The sequence below is a fragment of the Miniopterus natalensis genome, chromosome 11, assembly GCF_054644295.1.
Source record: "Miniopterus natalensis isolate mMinNat1 chromosome 11, mMinNat1.hap1, whole genome shotgun sequence".
NCBI classification, from domain to species: Eukaryota; Metazoa; Chordata; class Mammalia; order Chiroptera; family Miniopteridae; genus Miniopterus; species Miniopterus natalensis.
Window position 1 is genome coordinate 70,877,615 of NC_142091.1, and position 22,292 is coordinate 70,899,906.

The following is a 22,292-nucleotide window of genomic DNA, read 5'->3' on the forward strand; positions in this document are numbered from 1 at the left end:
ACACAGGTGTAAACTCTGAGGCACTCCCAACTATTTTTTCTCCCAAGTTTCAGATGTGCTAGCAAACTTCCCTTCTGCTAAAGGTTGTTTTTAGGTTGGTTTTGCCTTTACTGGTCCCAACACACATTATGTATCATCTTGGTCTCTGGCTTATCATATAACTCTCCTCTTGTTCATCTGGCTTTTTAAGAAGCCAGCAGCTTTCTGGAATCCCAAGATCACTTGTTTTCTAATCTGTACTTTTTCATAGTTCATTTCACGAAACATGTTCATTCACATTTCTCTCTGGTTCCTAAAACATGCTGTGTGGAAGACGGAACAGCTATCATTTCCATCTTACAGATCAAAGAGCCTGAGGTTCCACTGCTTGTCCATGGTCAGAGCAATAGATGGAAGCAGGCACTAGCAATCGTACCTTCTCACCCCTAGCAGAGGATTCTTTCCTTCCTGAAAATGACATCAGGACTGAGCTGTGCAAGGTAGGACATTTATTCTGGGAATAAATCTTAGGAATCTTGGTAAAGGATGACTTAGAATTTTTCTTTAACCAGACTGTTTAAGTGGCTAAGGAAAAAAAGCTAAACTTCAAGGGGCACTTCCAAAGGTTTGCAGCAACTACATGCCCTATGTGCAATTCCAGCTAAGAGCTCAGGGTTTTACTACCATCCCGCAGCCTCTGCATCAGCCCATGCCCACACCCAACACCTCAACGAATCTATTCAATGCAGAATCCATAAGACAGCTCACACACCCCATTTATTATTTAAAAATACTTTGTTACAAAAGGAAAAAAATACAATGCAGTATAAAAGATTGACAGCGTCATCAAGTTTATTACACAATTTTCAACCTATCGGAAAGACAAACAAATCACCGACAACAGGGGGACGGGGCCTTGGCCTTTTTGAGGGTTGGGTTTTTTTCCTTTTGCTATCGGGAAATAAAACTAAAAATTGTGTCATTGAGTAAAAACAAAACAAAACAAAAAAATGGGGAGAAAAAATTCTCCGGGTAAACAGCTTTTCTGGTATTCTATATATTTTTTCCTTACACTGTCACCTTACTTGGTTTTCTCTACATTTTAAGAAGACACCTGGAGCTGCTCTCAAGGATAAGCACATCACTTAACACTTGGCCAGTTGGGCGGGGTGCCATGTTCTGAAGTGGAGGTGGGGATGGGATTTGGGACAGGGGAAAGAAGAGCTACAAACCTGTAGCCTCTGTCCCATGGGAATGTGCCTCTCCAAGCCCGGGGGACTCCCTCAGTGACTGAATGCGGGCTATGTCAGAAACGTGCAGGGAAGAAAGGAAGGGTTCAGTCCAACTCAGTCTCTCCCTGAGCCAGAAGGGTCTCCAATGACCCTACCTCTTACATGCTAAGTCTCATGCCACATGCCCTGTAGATGCAAAGAGCACCCACCACCCCACGGGTACTGCAGGACCCTGTTGCTGCTGCTTCCCTCAGCAACAAGAACATCACAATTTAGATGTTATGGGAAAAGCAATTCCATATGCCTGTGTGGATAATGGCCCCCCGAGTGGTGGTCCTTAGACCTCTGAGCTCATTCAAGTCAGGCTCCACTTCTTCCCTGCTCTTTATCAGAAGCAGGAAGTACCTCCAGGCAGACCAAGGGGAGCTACTAAATCAATAGTCAAAAGGTGAAAAGACACCAAACTTGTGACTTTTACCTGTCTACTAGTGCCAGGTTATCCCACAGTAAGTAAAACTAGTACCTGGGAGATGCAAGCCCATGCTTACACCAAACCTGAAAAAAGAAAAGCCTATGGAAGTAGGTTGTATCCTGCCCAACTTGCCTCCTTCCCCACTCCTGGTACTTCACAAGGGTTCTTCACTGCTGAGGTCCAATGTCCCCACCTTCCCAATGGCAGTACCTTCCTCTAAAACAAGGAAGCAGCCTTCTTGGGGAAGGGCTCCATGTGTGAAACGGCAAAGCCCTGGGGGAAAAAAGAACACCTAGTAGAGCTGGTTATTGCAAGAGGCAACCAAGCACGAAGCAGCAGAGGCTGGTAATTGGCTCTGCAGGGCTTCCAGCAGACAGCAACCTCATGCGCCTTCTCTGCTTAGGAGGGGCAAGTCCACTGAGGGGGCTGGGCAGCAGGGAGTTGGAAGGGTTCAGCCCTCTGGGGGGTCAGGGAAACAAACCGTCAGTATGTAAGAAAAGCAAGAGAAGCTTTTCATAAATTTCTGTTCTCATGGTCCCTCCTCAAAGGGCTAGGAAGGTAAAGGAGTTAAACAAAGAAGTGGTATGTTAGCAAGGGGTTTGGACCCTCTTGGCCCCATCAAACCTAGTGCTGAGGGCAGGACCCTGGGCATATTTTGGCACACCCAGTCCCTCTCCTAGATCTCACATGAAGGACTCATTTTCTTTGAGAAGGAAGTCTTCCCATCAACCTCACCACTGAACTACTCCTGGAGAATCAGAAACTCATGTTTCCTTGAACAAAGCACCATTCTCTATGGAGACCAGGGGGCTGTACATGTTTTCTTCCTGTCTGTCTCCCCTCCCAACCACACAAAGTCTTTAGGTTCCTTCCCCTGGCAAACAGGAGGTGTGGGACGGGGAAGGCTGCCAGACAGTCTTCAATCCTGTAGGGCAGAGGGTATTCCCTGGGTGTCTGGAGGGAGTTAGGGGTTTGGAGGAAGGGGAAGGGGTAGAGCGGCCTCCGTCCTTTAGTCCTGATCAAGGTGAGGAGATGCAAGTCCATTAAAAAACATTCGCTTCCCACCAGACTCCTGCAATGAGAACATCAGAAAAGAACACAAATTAGAGGTTACTTTCTGATGAACGGGCTTAAATGACTTAAACTGGCATTTTCCAAAGTCACAACATATGAAGTAGGAGCTGTAGACAGGGCAGGAGAATGCAAGCCTGGGAAAGTAAAAGCAAGCAAGCAGGATTGTCTGGGAGCGTCTGCACTGTGAGTAGTGCGGGACTGGTTGGAGGAGAAACTACAGAGTAGGAAGAAAAAAGCGGTGACATCTTACTTTATGGTTGGGGGTGGGGCATAGACAATGAAATGGGGTCTCAAAGCAGTTTGAAAAAGAGACTTGGGCTGGAAAAACATAGAAACTACATTTCAAGAAAAGGTGTTATAAGAGAACATGGTGAGCTTAAATTGTGTTTCAGTAAATCTATTCTGAGCAAGTCATAGCTTACCTTAAGAGGGGAAAAAAATCTGGCCCGGTAAGGCGTGGCTCAGTGGTTGAGCATTGACCTAGGATCCAGGAGATCGCGGGTCGATTCCCGGTCAGGGCACATGCCTGGGTTACGGGCTCGATCCCCAGTCAGGGGCGTGCAGGAGGCAGCCGATCAATGACGACTCTCTCACCATTGATGTTTCTATCTCTCTCTCTCCTTTCCTCTCTCTGAAATCAATAAAGATATATTAAAAAAAAAAAAAAAAGGGAAAATGGGAGGTCCAATGTGACAAATCATATGTGTGCATAACCAAATCCATTAACCCCCAAAACCCAAAGGGCCCTGGCAGGGAGCATGTACTTAAACAGGAAACTCCTAAACTTTTTCTTCTTTTAAAGATGCTCTGGCCCTAGCCGGTTTGGGTCAGTGGATAGAGCATCGGCCTGCAGAGACTGGGGCACTTGTGGGAAGCAACCAATCACTGTGTCTCTCTCTTTCTCTCTCTCTTCCCCTTCCACTCTCTGAAAAGCAATGGAAAAAAATATACTCGGGTAAGGATTTTAAAAAAAGCAGCTCTGGTAAACATACTTCAAACAGCATTCTATGAATATGTGTGTGCGCACACACAGAGCAGAGGTGTTCTAAATTGTACTAAAACTCAAGAAATTTTTAATTTTTTTCCCAGATAACAGCTGTGCGTAAGGGGACAAGAAGCACAGTAACACCAAACTGCAGTGATCTGGCAAGGCCAGAACATAAAGCAGAGCATGGAAGTAAAAGAAAAATAATCAGTAGTCACTATCCAAGAAGCATAGTTAAGAACTTCTGCCCAACAGAAAGGCACTGTTAAGCTATTTGTCATATCTCTACCTAACTTAAGGTCCCTAGTCCATTCAACCCTTCCTCTGATGTCACAATATTAATCTCAGGGGTGGTCTGGTCAGCCTGACCATATAAAATAGAACAGCTAAATGAAAAAAGGATTAAATTCAGGCTTAGGATTTCTAATAATGTCCAAGCTGGCAATATAGCCCCCACACAAGTGCTCACCCTTTATGTATGCACTTCTGTATACTGAAGGAGCTATACAGAAAAGAAAACAAACTCCCACAAGCTGCATGATCCCTTTACTCTGAAACAGAACTATCAGCTCAGCAGCCTCAGAACCAGTTATGGACCCTGCGCTCTGGCTTCTCTAAACACCTATGCAGGCAGGTTTGCCTCATCTCCTATAGGGAAAACTGAAGCCCTCAGTGCTTTCTCAATTTTGCACCATTTGGGCTTCTGAATCTTTGCACTGGATCAAAACTGAGCAGAAAGCTGTTTTCACTGGACCAGGAGGATAGGAATGAGGTGAAAATGACTATATTTCAAGAGAAGGTCCTAAAATAATGAGACAATCGCCGAGAACTACAAAAAATAAAAACCACTGACGACTGAAGAATATCCTCAAACCCCAAAGCATATACACATTAGCCTGAAAGAGATGCACTTTGGGAACTGTCCCTACAAAACAAAATACAGTGGATAACTAGTGCATCAAGAGAAATAAACTATAGCACCCAATTCTCAAAAGAGTATGGCTACATTTTGGTAATAATGTTTGAATGCAGACAGAAGCCAGAGAGTACGGCAGTGGGCCAATCAGACTTCAAGCCCCAGAAGTGATGCCTATCCTGTGGAAGGATTGCTGATCTATTGCTGATGCGTGATGGAACACACTTTTTGCTCTCAGAGAACAGCTGTTCATACACTACAAATACTATTATTTTCTAAGTAAAAAATATGTACATAGAGCTTGTAAAGTCCCTGAGATAAATGAGGCCCATGCTGCATCTCCCCGACATGAAATCTCCTAAGTCATAACTTGGTAACTGCAGATGGAATGAAGTCATTAGGGTAAGAATGTGACATTTTTAGGGTGTCGGATTCAGTCCTCTTGGACTACATTATTATTTGGATGGAATAACCAACGTAAGAGAAATTGGGGAATTGGAACCCTGCCTGAGTTCACTTTCCTCATCTTCTCTGTGGCCTGTGCCACAGCCAAATGACCATTTTCAGGGAACTAGTGGGTTACAGAATTTTTCAGTTATCCAAACTGAATCATCATCATAATGGGGAAAACAGTCCCATTTTACAGGTGGAAGAAATGAAGCAAAATGACAGCTAAAGTCTCAGGTTCAGATGTTCAATCCCCAAAGTACTAATGAGCAGAGGATCTCACCATTTTTCTGTCTAAAGGCTGTTAGAAGTGAAGCCATGAAGAATAGTGACATGTGGTTACATTTCTAACTACTGAAGTGAACGTAGTCACAGAGACTGTAATTTGTGCTCTGCATGAACAAGTCCTTCCCTGGTCACCCTTATCCTAGTTAGCTCCAAAGGACACACTATGGGCTACAGGATTGGGCCAGAGCAGAGATACGGGACCCATAAGCAACACTAGCTACTGTGCTAACTCCAACAAGAGAAGGGAAATGTACTACTGCTACAAGAGCGATGAGACTGGATCAAAGACCTACTCTTGCACACAGCCTTCCACCCATTCCCTGAGCCTGAATTAGGGCAAAACTGTTTGTGGGCTCCACCTCTCATAGAATTGGCACCTCCCAAAACTAAACCTGTTGCAAAATCTAGAAAAAAGTATCTAGAACCCACCACCTAACTCATAATTTTATGTGGGGTATCCTAGATTTCGGTGATGTCAAGCACTCTATGATTCTGTGGAATGAATGAGTGGTTTAAGAACAGAGAAGGCAGGCAGGTAAAAGATGTTAGTAACTTTTCATTTACCCCTTTATCTGTCACCTACACAAGATGACAAAATTCCCAGCTATAAAACTCTGCTTAAGTTAATGGCAGATAACGTCAAACAACATAGTAGAGGGCAGTAGCCAAACATATCAAGACTTGTTTGTTAGTAGGTTGTCACTAAGCAAAATACAACAGACTTTTCCAACTGTTTACAGTCCAGTTATTGCTTGTGAACTTCAGGGACTCACAGGTGATGATGGTGAGGGGCATTTCCTTTCCCTTCTTCATCCAGTCATCCATCTATCCACCCAAAGATACCAAACAGAACTATTCCTCCTCCTCACCCTCTCATTCACAAAATGAGAAACTGTGGAACAGAAAGTAATATGGCTGGAGGAGTAGAATTCACACTCGGGTACTGCCTGCAGACACTGTGTGCTCAGCCATTTTGCCTGCTCTCTCAGATACCAGGGCAAGGCAGCCAAGAAACAAAAATAGCTTAATCTCAGGTCCATCTCAGGGTGAGACGCCTGACAAGCAGGAAATCTGCCCTCTGAATTTTCAGTTACCTAAATCATAAGTCCCCCATTCCCTTTATTTGCTCTAAAAAGAGAGCGCCCTGGCCGGGTAGCTCAGTTAGTTAGAGCATAGTCCCCATACACCAAGGCTGCATTGTGGTTTGACCCCGGGTCAGGTCGCATACAAGAAACCACCAATGAATGCATAAATAAGAGGAAAGACAAATCGATATTTCTCTCTTCCTCCCTTCCTCTCTCTCAAATCAATTAATAAAAAATATATATAAAATATAAGGAGAGAGAGAAAAGTCTTCAGTTAGTAATTTTTCTTTCATAAAAGATCCTCCACCAGCCAGGAATGGGGCTTCATCCCACCTTTCTCAGTGGTGCCGGTCCCGTTCTCTATCCCGATGTCTCTCGTGTTCTCGGTTCCTTTCTTGGAAATAATCATCATGCCGATCTTCATTGTGAAGCAGGTCCCGGTGCCTCCTGCTGCTCTCCCGGGACCGGCTAGGCGACCTCTCTCGGGACCGATGTCTTTTCCTATTAGAAAGATCCTTCAGCCTCGCTCAGAAGGCCTACCACATTCCTTCCAAAAGTGTTGTGTTTGGTGTCTTCTAGTATTTACCTAAACCAGTCTTCCACTACTCTATCACGAACCTGCTGCCTGACGGAGATAGCTCTTTAAGGACTAGTCTTTTTTTGCGAAAACAGTTAAATCTGTTGAGATCTTACTAATGTATCAAGTGCAGTGCTAAGAGCTTTATGTGCATTATCTCACCCAATCTTTACAACAGGCCTATAAAATCTGTAAAATTAGTACTACTATTGTTCCCTTTTTAAAAATAAGGCTTGGAAAGTTGAGTAATTCCATTCTCAAGGTCACACGGGTTGTTAGGAACAGAACTAGGATTCAAACCCAAGCACATATGGCTCCAAAGCCCATGTTCTTAGCTATTCCAGTCTTTTTTTTTCCTAAATAAGACCACTGCCTCACCTAACACAGATTCCAGACATTATAACATTTATTACTGTAAATGCTAGGTTAATTTCTTCCCCTTGAAGGCATGAGGATTAGGTCTGCTCTTTCAGCCAGGTCCCTGCCAGATACCCTGGGCTCCTTTCCTCCCCCTGCTAATCCCTGGAAGAGTGCTGCTCAGGGCTGGCAGGCCACTGAAGCAATCACCAACTCACCTGGACGAGCTCCCGCTGGCACCCACACTGTAGGACTTGGCTTCAATGCCATGAAGACAGTCCTTAAGAGAAGAGATGAGGACACGGCAACGCTCATCATTGGCGACCCGGGACTGTTTGATAACAGCAATGGCTGTGAGCAGCGTCTCAATCGCGTCACTGTAATCCCCTGAAGGGATGGATGGGAAAGGCCAAGGATGAGCAGAGGCAATAAACTAACTGGACCAGAAGGAGAACTCAGGAGGACACAAACCAAGAGTAACTAGCCGTCCCACAGAACACAGTAAAATAGATGAGGCAGAAGTGGGAGGTATAAGACTGGGCAGCACCTGCATTCCAATGGTCTGGAATCACACATGTTCTCAGATCTGTTAGTGGATGTATAAACTAGTGCATCATTGTCTGAGGGTTATTTTGACAACAATCATTGAAATAAACAATGTGCATACCTTTGACCCAAGAATTCTAAAAATTTTCTACTTCTATCCACAACTATGTATAGGTTTAACCATGTTTGTTTCAGCATTGTTTGTTGTATTAGAGAATTACAAACAATAGGCTATATAATTATAGATCATTGGTTGTACAGACTACTACATGGTTGTTAAAAACAAAGAAATCAATGTAAAGTGCTTAGCAGTGTCACACACATAGTAAGGGTTCAATAAAGTTAGGTACTGTTACACATGATATAATACATGTCCAGAATATATTGTAACTTGAAAGTTACAAAACAGTACTTCATTTTTATAAAAACAGTAAAATTACATACGTTGTTATATGTACAAAAAACATCTGGAGGATAAGCACAAACTGTAAAAGGCAGACTTGTAGGTGGGTCTTGTGTAGAGGACTTTATTAATACTGCATATTTTTGTCAAGATTCTCTCAAATCTATAGTCAGATGTGTGCAGACATATGTAATGTATATCTAAAACATGTATACAGCATATACACATGTATACACACACACATGTATATTCAAAATGATTTATTTAAATTATGCTGTCATCAAGAATTAGCTCCTTCATTTCCCGAATCTGTGCAATGCCTGGCAGGAACAGAGGTAACAGGGTGGGTACTTGCACAAAGCCTTTCCCAGCTATGTCAGGAGCAGTAAGGACAAAAGATAATGCAAGGAAAGCATGAGAGCAGACGGGGTCCAGTGAGAATAGGACTGGGAGCGTCCTCTGCACAGGCAACGAGGATAAAACAGAAACTGTGGAGGGGTCCAGGAACACCAGGATGTCAGCTCTACCAGGGAAGGAAAGTTTTGCCTGTTTTATAGGCGTCCCACAAATATTTGTGGCTTAAATGACTAGAATGAGAACAACAAAGAGAGCTAGAGATTCGGTTTCTGAGCATCGTGGTGGGAAGGACATGGTGGAGCATAAGGATTATTTTCATTACAGTCCTCTGTACATTTGGCTTGTCACAATGAGCATAGATTACTTTTTAATTTAAAAAGGTTTATTAAGATGCCAATGAAGATTTTCTGGAGGGAAAAAAAATAAGAGAGTATGTATACTTCCTGTCTTTCACCTACTCTGTGGATTCAAATTTTGCAGCCAAAGCTGAGAAATCATGGAAAACAGATGATAATATTTAGGGTTAACTTGAGATCGAACAGTCTACATTTACATCCACGTGGCAAACACACAGGAAGTAAGTGAATATGACTAATGTCATAAGTGAAACTTGGACCAGAACCCTGCAACTTCCTGTATTTCTTCTTTCAGAAACCAAAGATTCTCAAGTTTTGGCTTCTGGTTATGACCACTTAATACTGACAGCAGGGCAAAAGTTAGCTATAAAAGCATATTATGCCCAGGCTGGTGTGGCTCAGCTGGTTGGGCGTCAGCCCTGTGCACTGAAAGGTAACCGGTTCAATTCCTGGTCAGGGCACATGCCCAGGTTGTGGGTTCGATCCCTAGTTGGGGTGCATACAAGAGGCAACTGATGGGTATTTCTCTCTCTCTCTCCCTCCTTTCCTCTCTCTCTAAAATCAATAAAAACATGGAGAAAAAAAACATGCTTTATGATGCTTTTTAAAAATATATGTTTTTATTGATTTTTAGAGAGAGAGGAAGGGGAGATGGAAGGAGAGATAGAAACAATGATGAGAGATCCCAAAAGCCAAGCAATTAGGTTACATATTGCTTTTCAACCTGTGCCACTCCTGAGAATCTAACAATGCTCCGACTTTATCTTGTTAAATTTCTTGCTGATGGAAATGACAAAACATGGAAAAAGGGAAAAACAACGGAAAGACTAAAGGCAAGGAGAAGGCAGCAAAGGTAAGGGTTAGTTACCTGCACTGGCTCCAGATACTGCTTTGGAAATGGCACTGCTGGAAATTGCTCTGTTTCGCTTCATGATCTCTTCAAATTCTGCTTCACTCACTGTAGAGGGCGGAGGGCCCGAATCTCGGCTGCACAGAAATAATACCCGTCCTGAGTGCCACACCCCTTACTATCTTTACTACCCTCTCTAATATCATGTTATTTAATCGTGCTCTCCTGTGTAATTTCCTACATGGTTCTCTTTCTGTTCACATGTTTTGTGTGTTCACGTTCTCGTCAACAGGATTTATGTCATATACTTCTGTAATTTTGGCATAACCCAACAGCAGTGCCAGACACTCACAGCCTCCCTAACAGCCACTTACACCACTCATTTCAATTAAGCCCCTTAAAGAGATATACGAATGACATGCTTTGGGTCAAGAGTTTAAGATACAAACAAAACATTGAATAAGAACATTATCTGATGGTGAGTACCCAACACTATGACCAGAGTTTCCACCAGGGAAACATAGAGTCAGTGCTCACTCTGTCCTCAGGAAGAACAAATGCTTCACTGTCTACCCGACCTGACCTGGCACAGACTTACAGGAAGACAGCTCTTACCTGCCATGGTGGTTATAGGGTGCCGAGGCCTTCATATATGTATCTGGTGGAGGCCCCACTGTGGCATTTGGCGGGGGGAAGAAGGCTGGATTGAGGTGAAGGGCAGGCGGGATGGCCCCAGGGGGAGGTACAGCCAGATGAGGAGGTAATCGAGGAGGAGGGGGCATGAGATGCTGGTAGTGGATGCCAGGAGGAGGAGGAGGGACCCCAAAGCTTGAGGAGAGAGGTGGTGGGGGTGGAATTGGAGGTGGGGGCAGACCCATCAGGGGAAGGGCTGATGGAGGGCGGTTGAAGTAGGGCAGCACACTGGGGGGCTTATCCACACGGGTAGATGAGGGTACAAGATTCTCAGAGGGTGTGGCCCGTCCATCAGCAGAATCACTAGAATCTCTGGAGTGAGCCCGTGGAGGTATTCCTATGAAGCAAAAAGAACCACTGTTACTGCCCAGGCTTTAGGCACACCCACAGGACCAGTTCATCCTTCAGCAAGTCATCTGACACCACACTGAGGAAGGTAACAGGTGGCTGAAAAAGAAGGTAAAATCATCTACTGCCTTTTCTTTGGCCTCAGAGAAAAAGGTCAGCAGCAACTTAGTTAACACATAAACCCAGAAAGCAATATCACCTTAAATTCTGTATGTCAAAGAATGTTCTTTACCTAGAATTCTCAGTGCTTCACGTTATTTATCCTTAGATTTGTTTTATATTTTTAAGTGAAAAAGGATCGTAATAGCCCATGAGAAAATGACAGTGTTGAAGTATGTTCATTACTGATCAGCTGGACTCAATCTGATTTGAAATTCCATGACCCCTGATAAGAATTCAGGGCCTCTCTCCTTAGACTAGTACTAGTCAACCTTCCCTATCTGGCTGTTCACCTGGAATTTTCTCCTTGCCAAGGCACTTTGACTAGGGAATTTGAGGAAAGAGAGGGAAGGGCAAGGGATGGATGACACTTCATCCATATGCCAAAACTGATAACTGGGATGAAAAAGAGACACACAACAAAGAGTAGAAGACTGGAGATTGAGAGGTAAAGAGAAAATGGGAGATAAGCCAAGAAAAGACCTGCCCACAGAATGAGCAGATGGCACACAGCTGACAGCAGGGACTCCCAGCAAAAGCCTGGTACAAAACATGCCTCAAATCCGGGAACTCCCACTACATTTCAATGGCCTAAATGTTCTACCCCACAGGGTGGCATACCATGAACACCATCACAGCACATTGGTCTGGTTACGCACAACAGGGTGCAGAACATGTTTGTACACAGCTGGAAACATGGCTCTGTACTGTGAAGTCACCTGGTTAAATTTGTTCCCTCTCCCCAACTTAAGACTACTTTAGACCTGGTTAACATGGAATCCAACAGAAGAACACAATCAATCACATGGCCTTGGGAGCCTTGGAGGTAGAAAGATGCCATTAGCAGACAAATGTGGAAAAAAGGGTGCTCCTTAAACTAAAACTTGTTAGTAAACCCCAACTTCTGGTTAAAGCATAAGGTGGAATTAATCACCCTGGAAACCACCATGGTTTCTATACTGTAGTATACCACCAGTGCCTATCATAGCACTCTCTTGCTTTTCACATCTCAAACACATGACAACTTATTTCCCAAGTTCTCTCAAACCAAAGGAAGAGGAGGTATTAGCGAGTGTGATCTCTGAAAGTTAGATACCTTCGCTTCTACTGTCCCTCATCTGCAAGGTTCTGTTTTGTATCTATGGCTACAAATCCCAAGAGTAACAACCATTTTTAAGCAAAGGAAGTCTACCAACTGTACTCAGTGAATTAACAGAAGCCAAGTGCATCAACATGACACAGCAGAAAAACACCACTCAGTCACCACCACCATTTCAGCAAAGAGAGGTAACACCAAGGAATAAACAGCCAAGTGAACGCAGGAACGTAAGTTAACCCTGAGGCAGCTGTAGAATTACGTATCTTAGACAAGTCTGAAGAGGGCTGATTTACAGGAAGACTCTACAACAGAAGGGACTTGAAAATTCAAGTTGTCAATGAAGAAAAGTGTGTGCCTTCTAACCCAGAGTAATGGGAGCTCACACCACATCCATCTAGGGTCTCAATCTAGTTAAAAGAACAGCTATTCCTAGACAAGAGACAAGTGGCTATATTTCCACCTTCAATCAATCAATACAAAATCCCAGTGGACCACCCTATTAATACAAGGCACTATTTTGAGAAGACTTTTGCCACCAACCCCAAAAGCCACTCACTGTAGTCAAAGAAAAATAAAGGCAGTTGGCTGTTTCAGGCAGGGCCTTGCAGGGTGGCTGCACCTTGTGAGGTCAGGCCAATCCAAGGTCTGGTCCTAAGGTTTCACAGGTTCAGAAACTCAGTTTTAACAGTTCACCTTGGGGTGATTAAACCCTAAGAGAATGATTCGCATTAACCAAACTCATAAGAGACTGATTCATAAACCAGAATGCCAATTTATTAATTTGCAATGAGAAAGAGAACTGCCAAGCAGACCAGAACATTTGTGTCAGCTGGTCAGTGTAGTAGTCTCTTCCCAGTAGGAGAGCCTAGCTGGGAAACCAAATCAGTATCAGAAGGTGGCTTGACGAGTACACAGCCAGAATAAAGGGATTAAGGGAAACTAACGTCGAGCTAAGGTAGCATGACACAACTGTCTTTACTAATAAGAAATATTTTCTAAGCAGACTAAAGTATCTGGTAACTGAAAGGGCACCGCTGCACAATGCTAGAGCAACACTGTTAAATTCATTCTCCAGCACTTCACAGAGCACCCTTCCAATCTCGGTTTTTGACAATATTACAGCCATATTTTTATTTTAGGGTGGCTCCTTGATAATTTATAGAAAGGCATATTTTACAATTAAGTCCAATCACACTCTACAGATTTTTTAGACAGAAACACACAATTTCGAGTTGACAAGAACTTTAAACATCATGTATCTAGTTCAGATGGGGATATAAGCGCACGCAGTAAAGTGATTTGCCCAAGGTCACGTGACTTAGTGGCAGAACCAAACTATAACCTGAACCTACCTGACTCCCAGCAGTGTTCTTTCTCGTACACGAGCCTCACTTTTGGGCCGACCTATTGACCATGCCACCACCCACAACCACTACCACCCTCCCCCAAATTCCTCTACGCTGTAGGCTGAGCCTACACCACAGAAAACAAATCCACAGCCTACACCACAGAAAACAAATTCCCCATTCGTACAGATGGTCTCCACGTACCCCCTCTTGGGACTCGGACGCACTCACGTTTCCGAGCCTGTGCCTCAAATTGTGACAGGTTCTGCCTGGTGGCTGGCCTCACGTCTACTTTTTCTCCATTAAGAACTTTTCCTGGCAGGAGTTCCAACAATTTGTGGACAGAGTTTTCAGAGGCTACCACCACCTCAGCATACCTTGAGGAAGAAAAATTAAAAAATGAGTGAGATTACCAGACAACAGAGAGGAACAAGGAAATTCTCTTCCACTTTTAGTGAAAATTGGTAAAGCAAAAAGATATCCTCTATTACTGAACACACACACAACCGCCACCAACAAAAAGGTGTCAGTCTATAATCTTCCTACTTCTTCAAAATTAGAAATCAGCTTTCTTTGCCCCTCAAAGGGTAGATGTTCTACTACACTGCAGCCAGGACTCCATTCTAAGGCAGTTTGCCAAAACCAAGGCAGTAAACTGGGCTGGGCCAGAGGGATTAAAATCCAGGGCCAAAATATAGTGCAGACCTATTTCCCAATGGTTACAAACTAAAGGGGCTTCTCAAATCCAGACCTCACCCTTTGGACTGGCCATTTGCTCGGTTCTCTGCAAATTTCAACTCCACCACATCATAGACGCCTACAGAGCGAATAACCTGGATCAGCTGCTGGTCCGTGGTCCACTGGGGCCGGCAAAATGGAAAAGGAAGAAATGTCAGGAGCTACACTGCCCCCGCCCCCAATCCAGAGCATCCCAAATCCTTCCCCCAACCTAGGATTCTGTTCACAGCAATGGCCTCCCACAGGAAACCCGAAAGCCCATCAGTGTCTCAGTCAGTGCAGGCTTTTCTTTCTGCCCTCACCCATAGAGAATTCCAAACCACCTCCCTCCACAATCCCCATCTTCAGAGACTAAGATTAAAACCTAGCTTAATTTTGACTGTCATTTGGGCTGGCTGGACATCAGTTCAAACACTGATTACTAGCAGCTTTGAATTACAGATCTGATATGCTAGAACTGACCATTGTCAGGAACTTTCCCCTCAGTATATACATTTTCTAATTTGGAAAAGTAATGCCCCCCTCCACCAGCCCAAAAACAAGTCACACAATAACTTGCAGAACAACAATCACCACCTACCCCGAGTGTACTAGAGCTATCAAGGTCTTTGATCCCTGTCACCCATCATTATCACAGGACCATCTAATGACCACCAAGAGTTCAAGGTATTCACTCTGAAATCTCATCCCACAGATGACCCTGCTAGACATAAAGCCCCAGGGTCAGGGGTGGTAACAAGATGACAGGAAAAGCAACTACCCACTTAATCATTGCTTTCTTCGGCACCAGAACGTCCTCAGGATAGTTCTCTTTCAGAGATCAATCCAACCTGATCCCAGGAAAAAGAAATCCAACCCCATCAGAGCACAAAACAGTGCAACATTGGTTTTTGAAAATGCCATCACCTCCCAGTGCTCTCCCTCCAGCCCACCCATAAGCCTTTTCGGTACCCACGCTCACCCAGGAGAAGCTGCCCACATAAACAGCAGCTCGCCTATTACGCAGGCCACTGTAGGTGTACAGAATTGCAGGGGTCTTGTTATTAGGCTTGGGAGACGGCTCCTGGCGAACAGGAGGAGGTGGCTCAGTGCTGCTGCTTCTGTCATCTGAGGGCTGTGAAGTGGCTGTCAACACGTCATCATACAGGTCAATCTGATCTGTATTGTTGAACTCTGGGTCCTAAGAGATGGGGGTCAGCAAAGGTGGGTTTGCAAACCTTTCACTTTTTCATTCTATTTCACTCTAGTTTACTTATAAATACTTTACAAAACACACAAAACTTCCTTGTTCCACTCTAGGGAACTAGGTCAGGAAAACTTCCTCATTTAGAACTATTACACTTAATTATGCTCGTGCATATTTTTCTCCCAAGACCCTGTAAGTGTCCGCAATGTTTCTAGCTCCAGTCACCTGAGAGAATTAAAAGGCACGTGACTAAAGAATGCAAAGATGCATTTACTACTGTTATAAATGAGGTTAGCTTCTAAAGACTACATCTAAGATGCACTAATGAAAATTTAATTTCAGTATATTATGCATTTTCAAAATCAAGAGTTACGCCTGGCCGGCATGACTCAGCAGTTGAGTATCAACCTATAATCCAGAAGATCGTGGTTTGATTCCCAGTCAGGGCACATGCCCGGATTGTGGGTTCAATCACCAGTAGGGGGCATGCAGGAGGTGGACAATCAATGACTCTCATCATTGATGTTTCTCTCTCTCCGCCTTCCTCTCTCTGAAATCAATACATATTTTAAAAAGAGAGTTACATAAAACTTACTATTCTATTTAATAAGAAACAGAAAGCAGGGAAAAGGCATGTTAAAATGGGAACCAAAATGCAAAAAAGAATGGGAATTACTGGTTTAAATTATTTGATTTACACAGGTGATTTAGGGAAGCTCTAAAACTCATAGTATACAATCCTATATTTCTAATAATCATCAAAGAAACATTAAAAGAATAAAATAAAAAGAAGGTGGTAACTCTGGGGGATTTTCCCTCATTAAGTTCTATTTCTCAAGTGACATGCAGATCCAATATAGTACCATGACGCCTACGTAAGAAACATCTTTGAACAATATCAGATACACACAAATAGTGAAAGGTTCTCTAAAACATAAGGGTCAGAAAACAAGAGATGAACCCATATCATAAACTATGTCACAGTGAGCATTTACAACGTAAATGTCTATTCTGGAAGATTCTTTTTGCCTATGTGATATATTACTGTATGGACTGACTGTGTGCCCCGCCAGCACACGTATGTTGAAACCCTACTTCCCAGTGTGATGGTATTAAGAGGGGGGGCCTTTAGGAGGTAATTAGGATTAGATGAGGTCTTATGGGTGAAGCCCTCATAAATGAGATTAGTGCCATTTTAAAAGTCAAGTGAGAGATTGCTTGCTCTGCATAATGTGAGAATATGAGAAACTGGTGGTCTACAACCCAGGAGAAGACCCTTACTAGAACCCAAAAATGATTTTGGCCTTCTAGCCTCCAGAACTATGAAAAATAAATGTCTGTTGTCCACCACCCTGTTTTTAGTATTTTGTTATAGAAGCCCAAGCTGACTAACACTATATACCAAAAATCCCAAAACCATAAGAACTACTATCAAGGGATCTTAATGTTTCAGATTTTGCAATGTCATTATCTCAGATCTTATTTTAAAGGATCAGACAAGTATTTTTTTCAGCTAACACTCTAATATTTAAACTGTGCTAAAGATTAAGCTGCCAAAATGACAAAGATAGGGAGAAGTTCAAAGTGTTTTATGGAAACCACAGCTCATTCATGTCACTGCTGTCTTTTAAAAAAATGGAATAAAGGAAAAACCTACATTAGGTAACTTGTCTAGTTCTCTGAAGAGTCATTTCCTCGTCTAAACTCAGGACAGGAAGCTCCCTTCAATACCAACACAAGAACTGTTGATTCTGAAGTAAGGCTAGAGAGGAGAGATTTACTACCAGATTCATTCTTAGACCTATATACCACCACAAACTTTTGGAAACAATCTTTTAGTTTCTCAGCTTATCTGAAGTACAATGGAAGAGCATGCACACTAAGATAGTATTATTGGATTGTTCTGCTAGTGAAGGGGAAAGGATTCTACTTCTTGAGGCATGTAAATAATTTCAAAGATCACAAATACTCTAAGAAACCCCATAAGGGAGGAGTTTAAACCTTGTAAAAATGTCAGAAAGAGCCCAGCTGGCGTGCCTCAGAGGTTGAGCACTGACCTAGGATCCAGATTGAGGTTTGATTCCCAGTAAGAGCACACGCCTGGGTTGCGGGTTCAATCCCCAGTAGGGGGCGCGCAGGAGGCAGCCCATCAATGACTCTCTCATCACTGATGTTTCTCTCTCTCTCCCTCTCCTTTCCTCTCTCTGAAATCAATTAAAACACACACACACACAAAAAAAACCATTTTAAAATATCAAAAAGAGAATGGCAAGAGAAACTTTTTAGGGGCAGCTTCAAAACAAAACAAGGAATCAGTAAGGCAAACAAGCACTAGAAGGCTGTTGTGGGTAGGCAAACCTATAACTAAGGATCTTGCATAAAAACAGGTGTGTAAAAAATAGGGAAAAGCTAACATTGCAGAGTGCAGGGTGGATAATAAATTGAATAAAGCATAGACAAAGGTAGGGCCAACTTGACAAATATTTTGTGTGTAAGATAATTCATAGCCCTTTCGTTTTGAACAATCCCACTCTAGCTAAATCACTGACTGACTTATTCCTATCCAGCTACGGTACTCTATCGTGGTGCAGGGAGAGAAAGCACTTGATCCTCTCCAATGACCTAGCCCTTGGAGAGCACCACTTCGCACTAAGTTCCTTTCTTTTAATCAAGGATTTTGAAATGGAACTTAAACACACGATCTTGGATAGTCAGTGGAATCCAATTGGGATTCTTTCCATGCAGTACCTGTGATTCAGAGATGTGTATCTGAAAGTTGTAATACAAAAACTACCACTAATAACTGGGTAGCAAACTAGCAGATTTGGATAGCTCAGAGGGGAAACGTATCACCAGGAAGTGCCCTGTATTATAAGCCTAGGCAAACCATCTACTCTTCCAGGGTACCTAGAAAATGATAGACTCAATCCTGGAAAAACCTACTGTACGGATTACCTTACTGCTTTAAGAAACACAAAAGAATTCAACAAGTGCAAAATTGTCACAAGATTCAAATGGTGTCTCTGGGCCACAGAGCCTCAGTTCAAAGAAGTTGATGGAACTGTTCCGATGCACAGGGCAGGTCTGTTGAGGATTGTGTTGAGGTAAAATTTTATTGAAGAAACAAGGTATCAATTTATGTTTGGATTTAAATCTGTTAGAAATACCAATTCATTTACTTCTTTGGTTAGTAAAACAAAAAACAGATAACAATCTGAAGTTTTTCTGATTACCAAACACACGGACGATTTATGTACTGATGGATTAGGTTAAGGCAAAATCTAATTTTACAAATTAAGTGAACAAAATTTTTACTTAAGCAAAGAAAAATAAAAAAAAATTTTGCTTAAAAATAAGTATATATTTAATACTGAGTAACTATCTCATGAAGAATTTTGTGTTTAACAGCATAGGGAGAACTGTGACTGTCTCATGAAGCTTCTTGGTCAACAAGAGAACTAGCGGAATTTTGAGTTTAAACAACCAACCCCCTTTCCCTGATATCTGGGGGAAGTAATAAAGCCTAGAATTTATTTTTCTCAAAGCAACCTACTTGATAACACTGTTTCTTTTCATTGTAGCCAAAGCTAAAAAATTTAGGGTTTATGACCATTTCCACAATTCTGACCTCATGGTCTCCCCTTCCGTCATAGTCCATTGCCCTCAACCACCAGGAACACCGATTTTGAGCACATGGATGTCCCCCCCACCCCCCCTTTTACCTCACTAGTCCCAACACAGTGCCTCGCAAACAAAAGTAGCTCAGTAAATACTTGTAGATGGAAGTAAGAAAGAGAACTGGGCATACTGTGCAAAGCGCCTGCCTATCTTGCACAAGGAACACTCAGGAGAAACCAGCTCTGGGTCTCCAGACTCCCTATGTAACAGGAGTAAAGCAGCTCTGTAAACAGGCTTTTGCAGCACATGTAAGAGATCAGGGAGTCAGCACTATAGGATTCCACCGAGGAAATGCATTCATTTCCCTCAGGGAACAAAGTACATGTGATGGAATTTTTGAGCACATGGGTCAGTTTTGGGTGAATCAGTAACATTCTTAAAACATTCTAAAGCCCTATACTGTCTGTCTTCAGTCTAAGCCTGCTCCTAACAATCCTAGCCAGACAAAGCTATTACCTTTTCTTTAGCAGCCTCCAAATAACACTAAAACCAGCTTTGCCAAAAATTAACTCACTGACTGGGGGGGAAGCACTCCTTCCCCAACCTTCCAAAAGACATTCAAAAATCTACACTTTCTTCAACTTGCTGAGCATCAAATATTGTCCATTTGGTATAAATGTCTACTAGATTCCACACACCATCTTTGGCCTATCTTAGACCCATAAAAAAATCCTTTTTAACAAGAGACCAGAGGACACAAATTGTTGAGGCCAATGACTTCTACTCTGACAAAACAGTGACCTCTGGACGGGGCCTGTGTCTTGTCTATGACCTACAACTTACACTGCTTAGGAAATAATGAAATCTCACTTTCTTAGACCACATGTGGCTAGACCTGTGGTCAAGGACCCCTTTCTGCCCATTTTCCAAAGCAGTGCTGTTATCCACCTACAGGAGTGAGCCAACTCCAGTAAGGGAGTCTTCTTTTCTTGCTATCTTGTATTTAAGAAACCAACCAACCATAATTTGTTAAAAAGCAGTAAAAGTCTGATTCAAAGTAACACAGAAAACTCAGGAAAGCAATGGTTTGTAACCTAATTAATATACTAAACCTTTCTTTTTACCCATAAATATTTGACTTGTTGGAATTTAAAATTTTTTAATGTATTTAAGTCAATCAACAACCACATGTAGATGTATCCAGTTTACCTGAAGAGACTAGAAAATGACAATTAAAAAGTATAACTGATGAAGCTGTATAATGGGTACAAGGTCATCACCCTATTCTAATTTTGTGCTTTAAAATCTCCATGTTAAAAAGGCATAATGCATTAAAAAAGGTTTTTTAATGGAAACTTATGCCAAGTGAAAAACCAGCACGTATTTCAGCCTCTTCTGTTGCATCAAATCAGAGTCCAAGCGGTTTACTTTCCTTCTTTAGTCTGTTCTATCTTCTCTTCAAGTCCTAAAGTGTACCCATTAAAAGATGCCAATGGAAACAATCCACTTACTCAAGTAGAATGATGCTGAAAATCATTAGTTTTAAATAGAGACTTTGGAATATTCTTGAGATGTGAGCTCAAGAGCTCACAATCAAACTGTACATCACATTGTTGTTTCAAGAGAAATCATTGTATAATTTTCCTTGACGTAACATAAAGGCACCAACAAATTCAACTTAGGGTACGTACACTTGCTTTTTACGTTTGTCCCATACCTTTACCTCTCCCCTAACCCCCCCCCCCCAATTAGACTAGATTCATCCACAAGACATATTACACCAAAATGCCTATGGACCTCCTAATGGAATCAAGCTACTTATAGAAAATGTAAAACAATCAGAATATAGTTGAAAATAAATGTTAGAGTGTGTTTATATTGTGCCTTTGCACTGCCTTATGGGAGGAAGAGGGAACTAACATTTTTCCAGCTGCAGTTTGAGAGAATCACAAAGGAACAGGTATCAACACTGTCCTCATGAATACTACAGAAAACATAATTCTAATTTTTAAGTGTGGTTAGTCTTTGAGAAGAGAGACATCCAACTTTGGCTTCCTGGGGCAGCACATTCCACAGGTTGATTCTCCATTCCATTAAACCTGACTTTTATTTGCTCATAAATCAAAGTCTTTCAAATTAAGCCTGGAGATTTAAATTAATATAAAGCAGAATGGTCAGAAGTCTTGAAAGTCTGTGCTAGAGGGGCAATGTCGGACCCGATAGAGGCACGTTCAGGCCTAGCAAATCCTCAAGGACTGGCATAACTTGGAACCACTGCAACTATACTAGAAGTGATTTCGTGGCTGATCAGGAAAATCCCACTGCTCTCGATGACCCCTCACCTGATTGAACTCCTCGTCGGCGTATATATCAATCAGGTCCACTCCTTCTGACATGGCTCCGGAAGGCAGATCGCGAGCCCGGAAAACGGACAAAGTAAGAAAGATGCCACTGCGATATCCAGAAAGAAGCAAGAGTTAGATGGCATGTGGGTCCCGGGTTGGAAGGAGGGCAATGGTTACCAACCTCCCGTCTCCAGAGACGCAGCCTCCCGGGAGCCCAAGCTCGGCCCCACCCGCTCCGCCCCGCCCCCGGCCTCGCGCCGCCCCTCGCTCTCCCAGGCTGCCGAGGCTCGCGGGGCTCGCTGCCCATCACCCTCGGGCCCGAACCGAGCAGCGCCGCAGCTGGCCGCGGCGCGACAGGAAAGTCCAGGCCTCTCGGAGGAGCCCTCGGACGGCGCCGCGAAGAACGCCCGAAGCAAAGTCCACGGCCCCAGCCTGGCGCACCTGCCTAGGCCCCAAGGCGGCCCGGATACAGTCCCCGTGGGTCCCAGAGCTCCAGCCGCCCCCGCTTCCCACCCAGGCCCCGTTCTCGCTCCCAGCTAGGCCCGCCCCGCTCCCTCCCCGCAGACCCGGCCCAGCGCCCTCAGCCCCCTCCCACAAAGGCCCGCGCCTCCCTCCGTCCGCCGATTCCCGCTGCCCCAAACTCAACCGACCCCCTCCCTGCCTCCGCTCCGGCCCCGAGCCCTCTTCCGGCCCAGCTGGCCCCCGGCCGCGCGCCCCCGTTACCGGGAATATGGCGGCGGAGGCGGCGAGTCGAGACTAGGCCCGAAGCGCGCGAACCGCTCTCGGCCCCCAGATCCCGCCTTCCCCCCCCCACTACTTCGCCACGGGCGTCATAC

The 22,292-nt window shown here is 43.6% G+C and overlaps 1 protein-coding gene across 4 annotated transcripts; it reads right to left on the reverse strand.

Moving 5' to 3' along the window:
• Positions 1-738: 738 nt before the first annotated feature.
• On the reverse strand, positions 739-22,281 carry CPSF7 (cleavage and polyadenylation specific factor 7). 4 transcript variants are annotated; one of them, XM_016200475.2, is made up of 10 exons: positions 22,180-22,281; positions 21,454-21,562; positions 15,269-15,487; positions 14,326-14,429; positions 13,774-13,946; positions 10,540-10,954; positions 9,943-10,061; positions 7,631-7,799; positions 6,812-6,979; positions 739-2,755 (listed from the first exon to the last, which is right to left on the reverse strand). In XM_016200475.2, exons 2-9 carry the CDS (start codon positions 21,505-21,507, stop codon positions 6,817-6,819), a joined length of 1,416 nt encoding a protein of 471 aa, XP_016055961.1. In that variant the 5' UTR covers positions 21,508-21,562; positions 22,180-22,281; the 3' UTR covers positions 739-2,755; positions 6,812-6,816. The 4 variants fall into 4 exon arrangements, with proteins under 4 accessions (XP_016055961.1, XP_016055964.1, XP_016055963.1 ...); XM_016200478.2 differs by having other exon boundaries at positions 13,801-13,946; positions 22,180-22,280; XM_016200477.2 differs by lacking the exon at positions 22,180-22,281 and adding an exon at positions 22,107-22,136.
• Between the last annotated feature and the right edge of the window lie 11 nt (positions 22,282-22,292).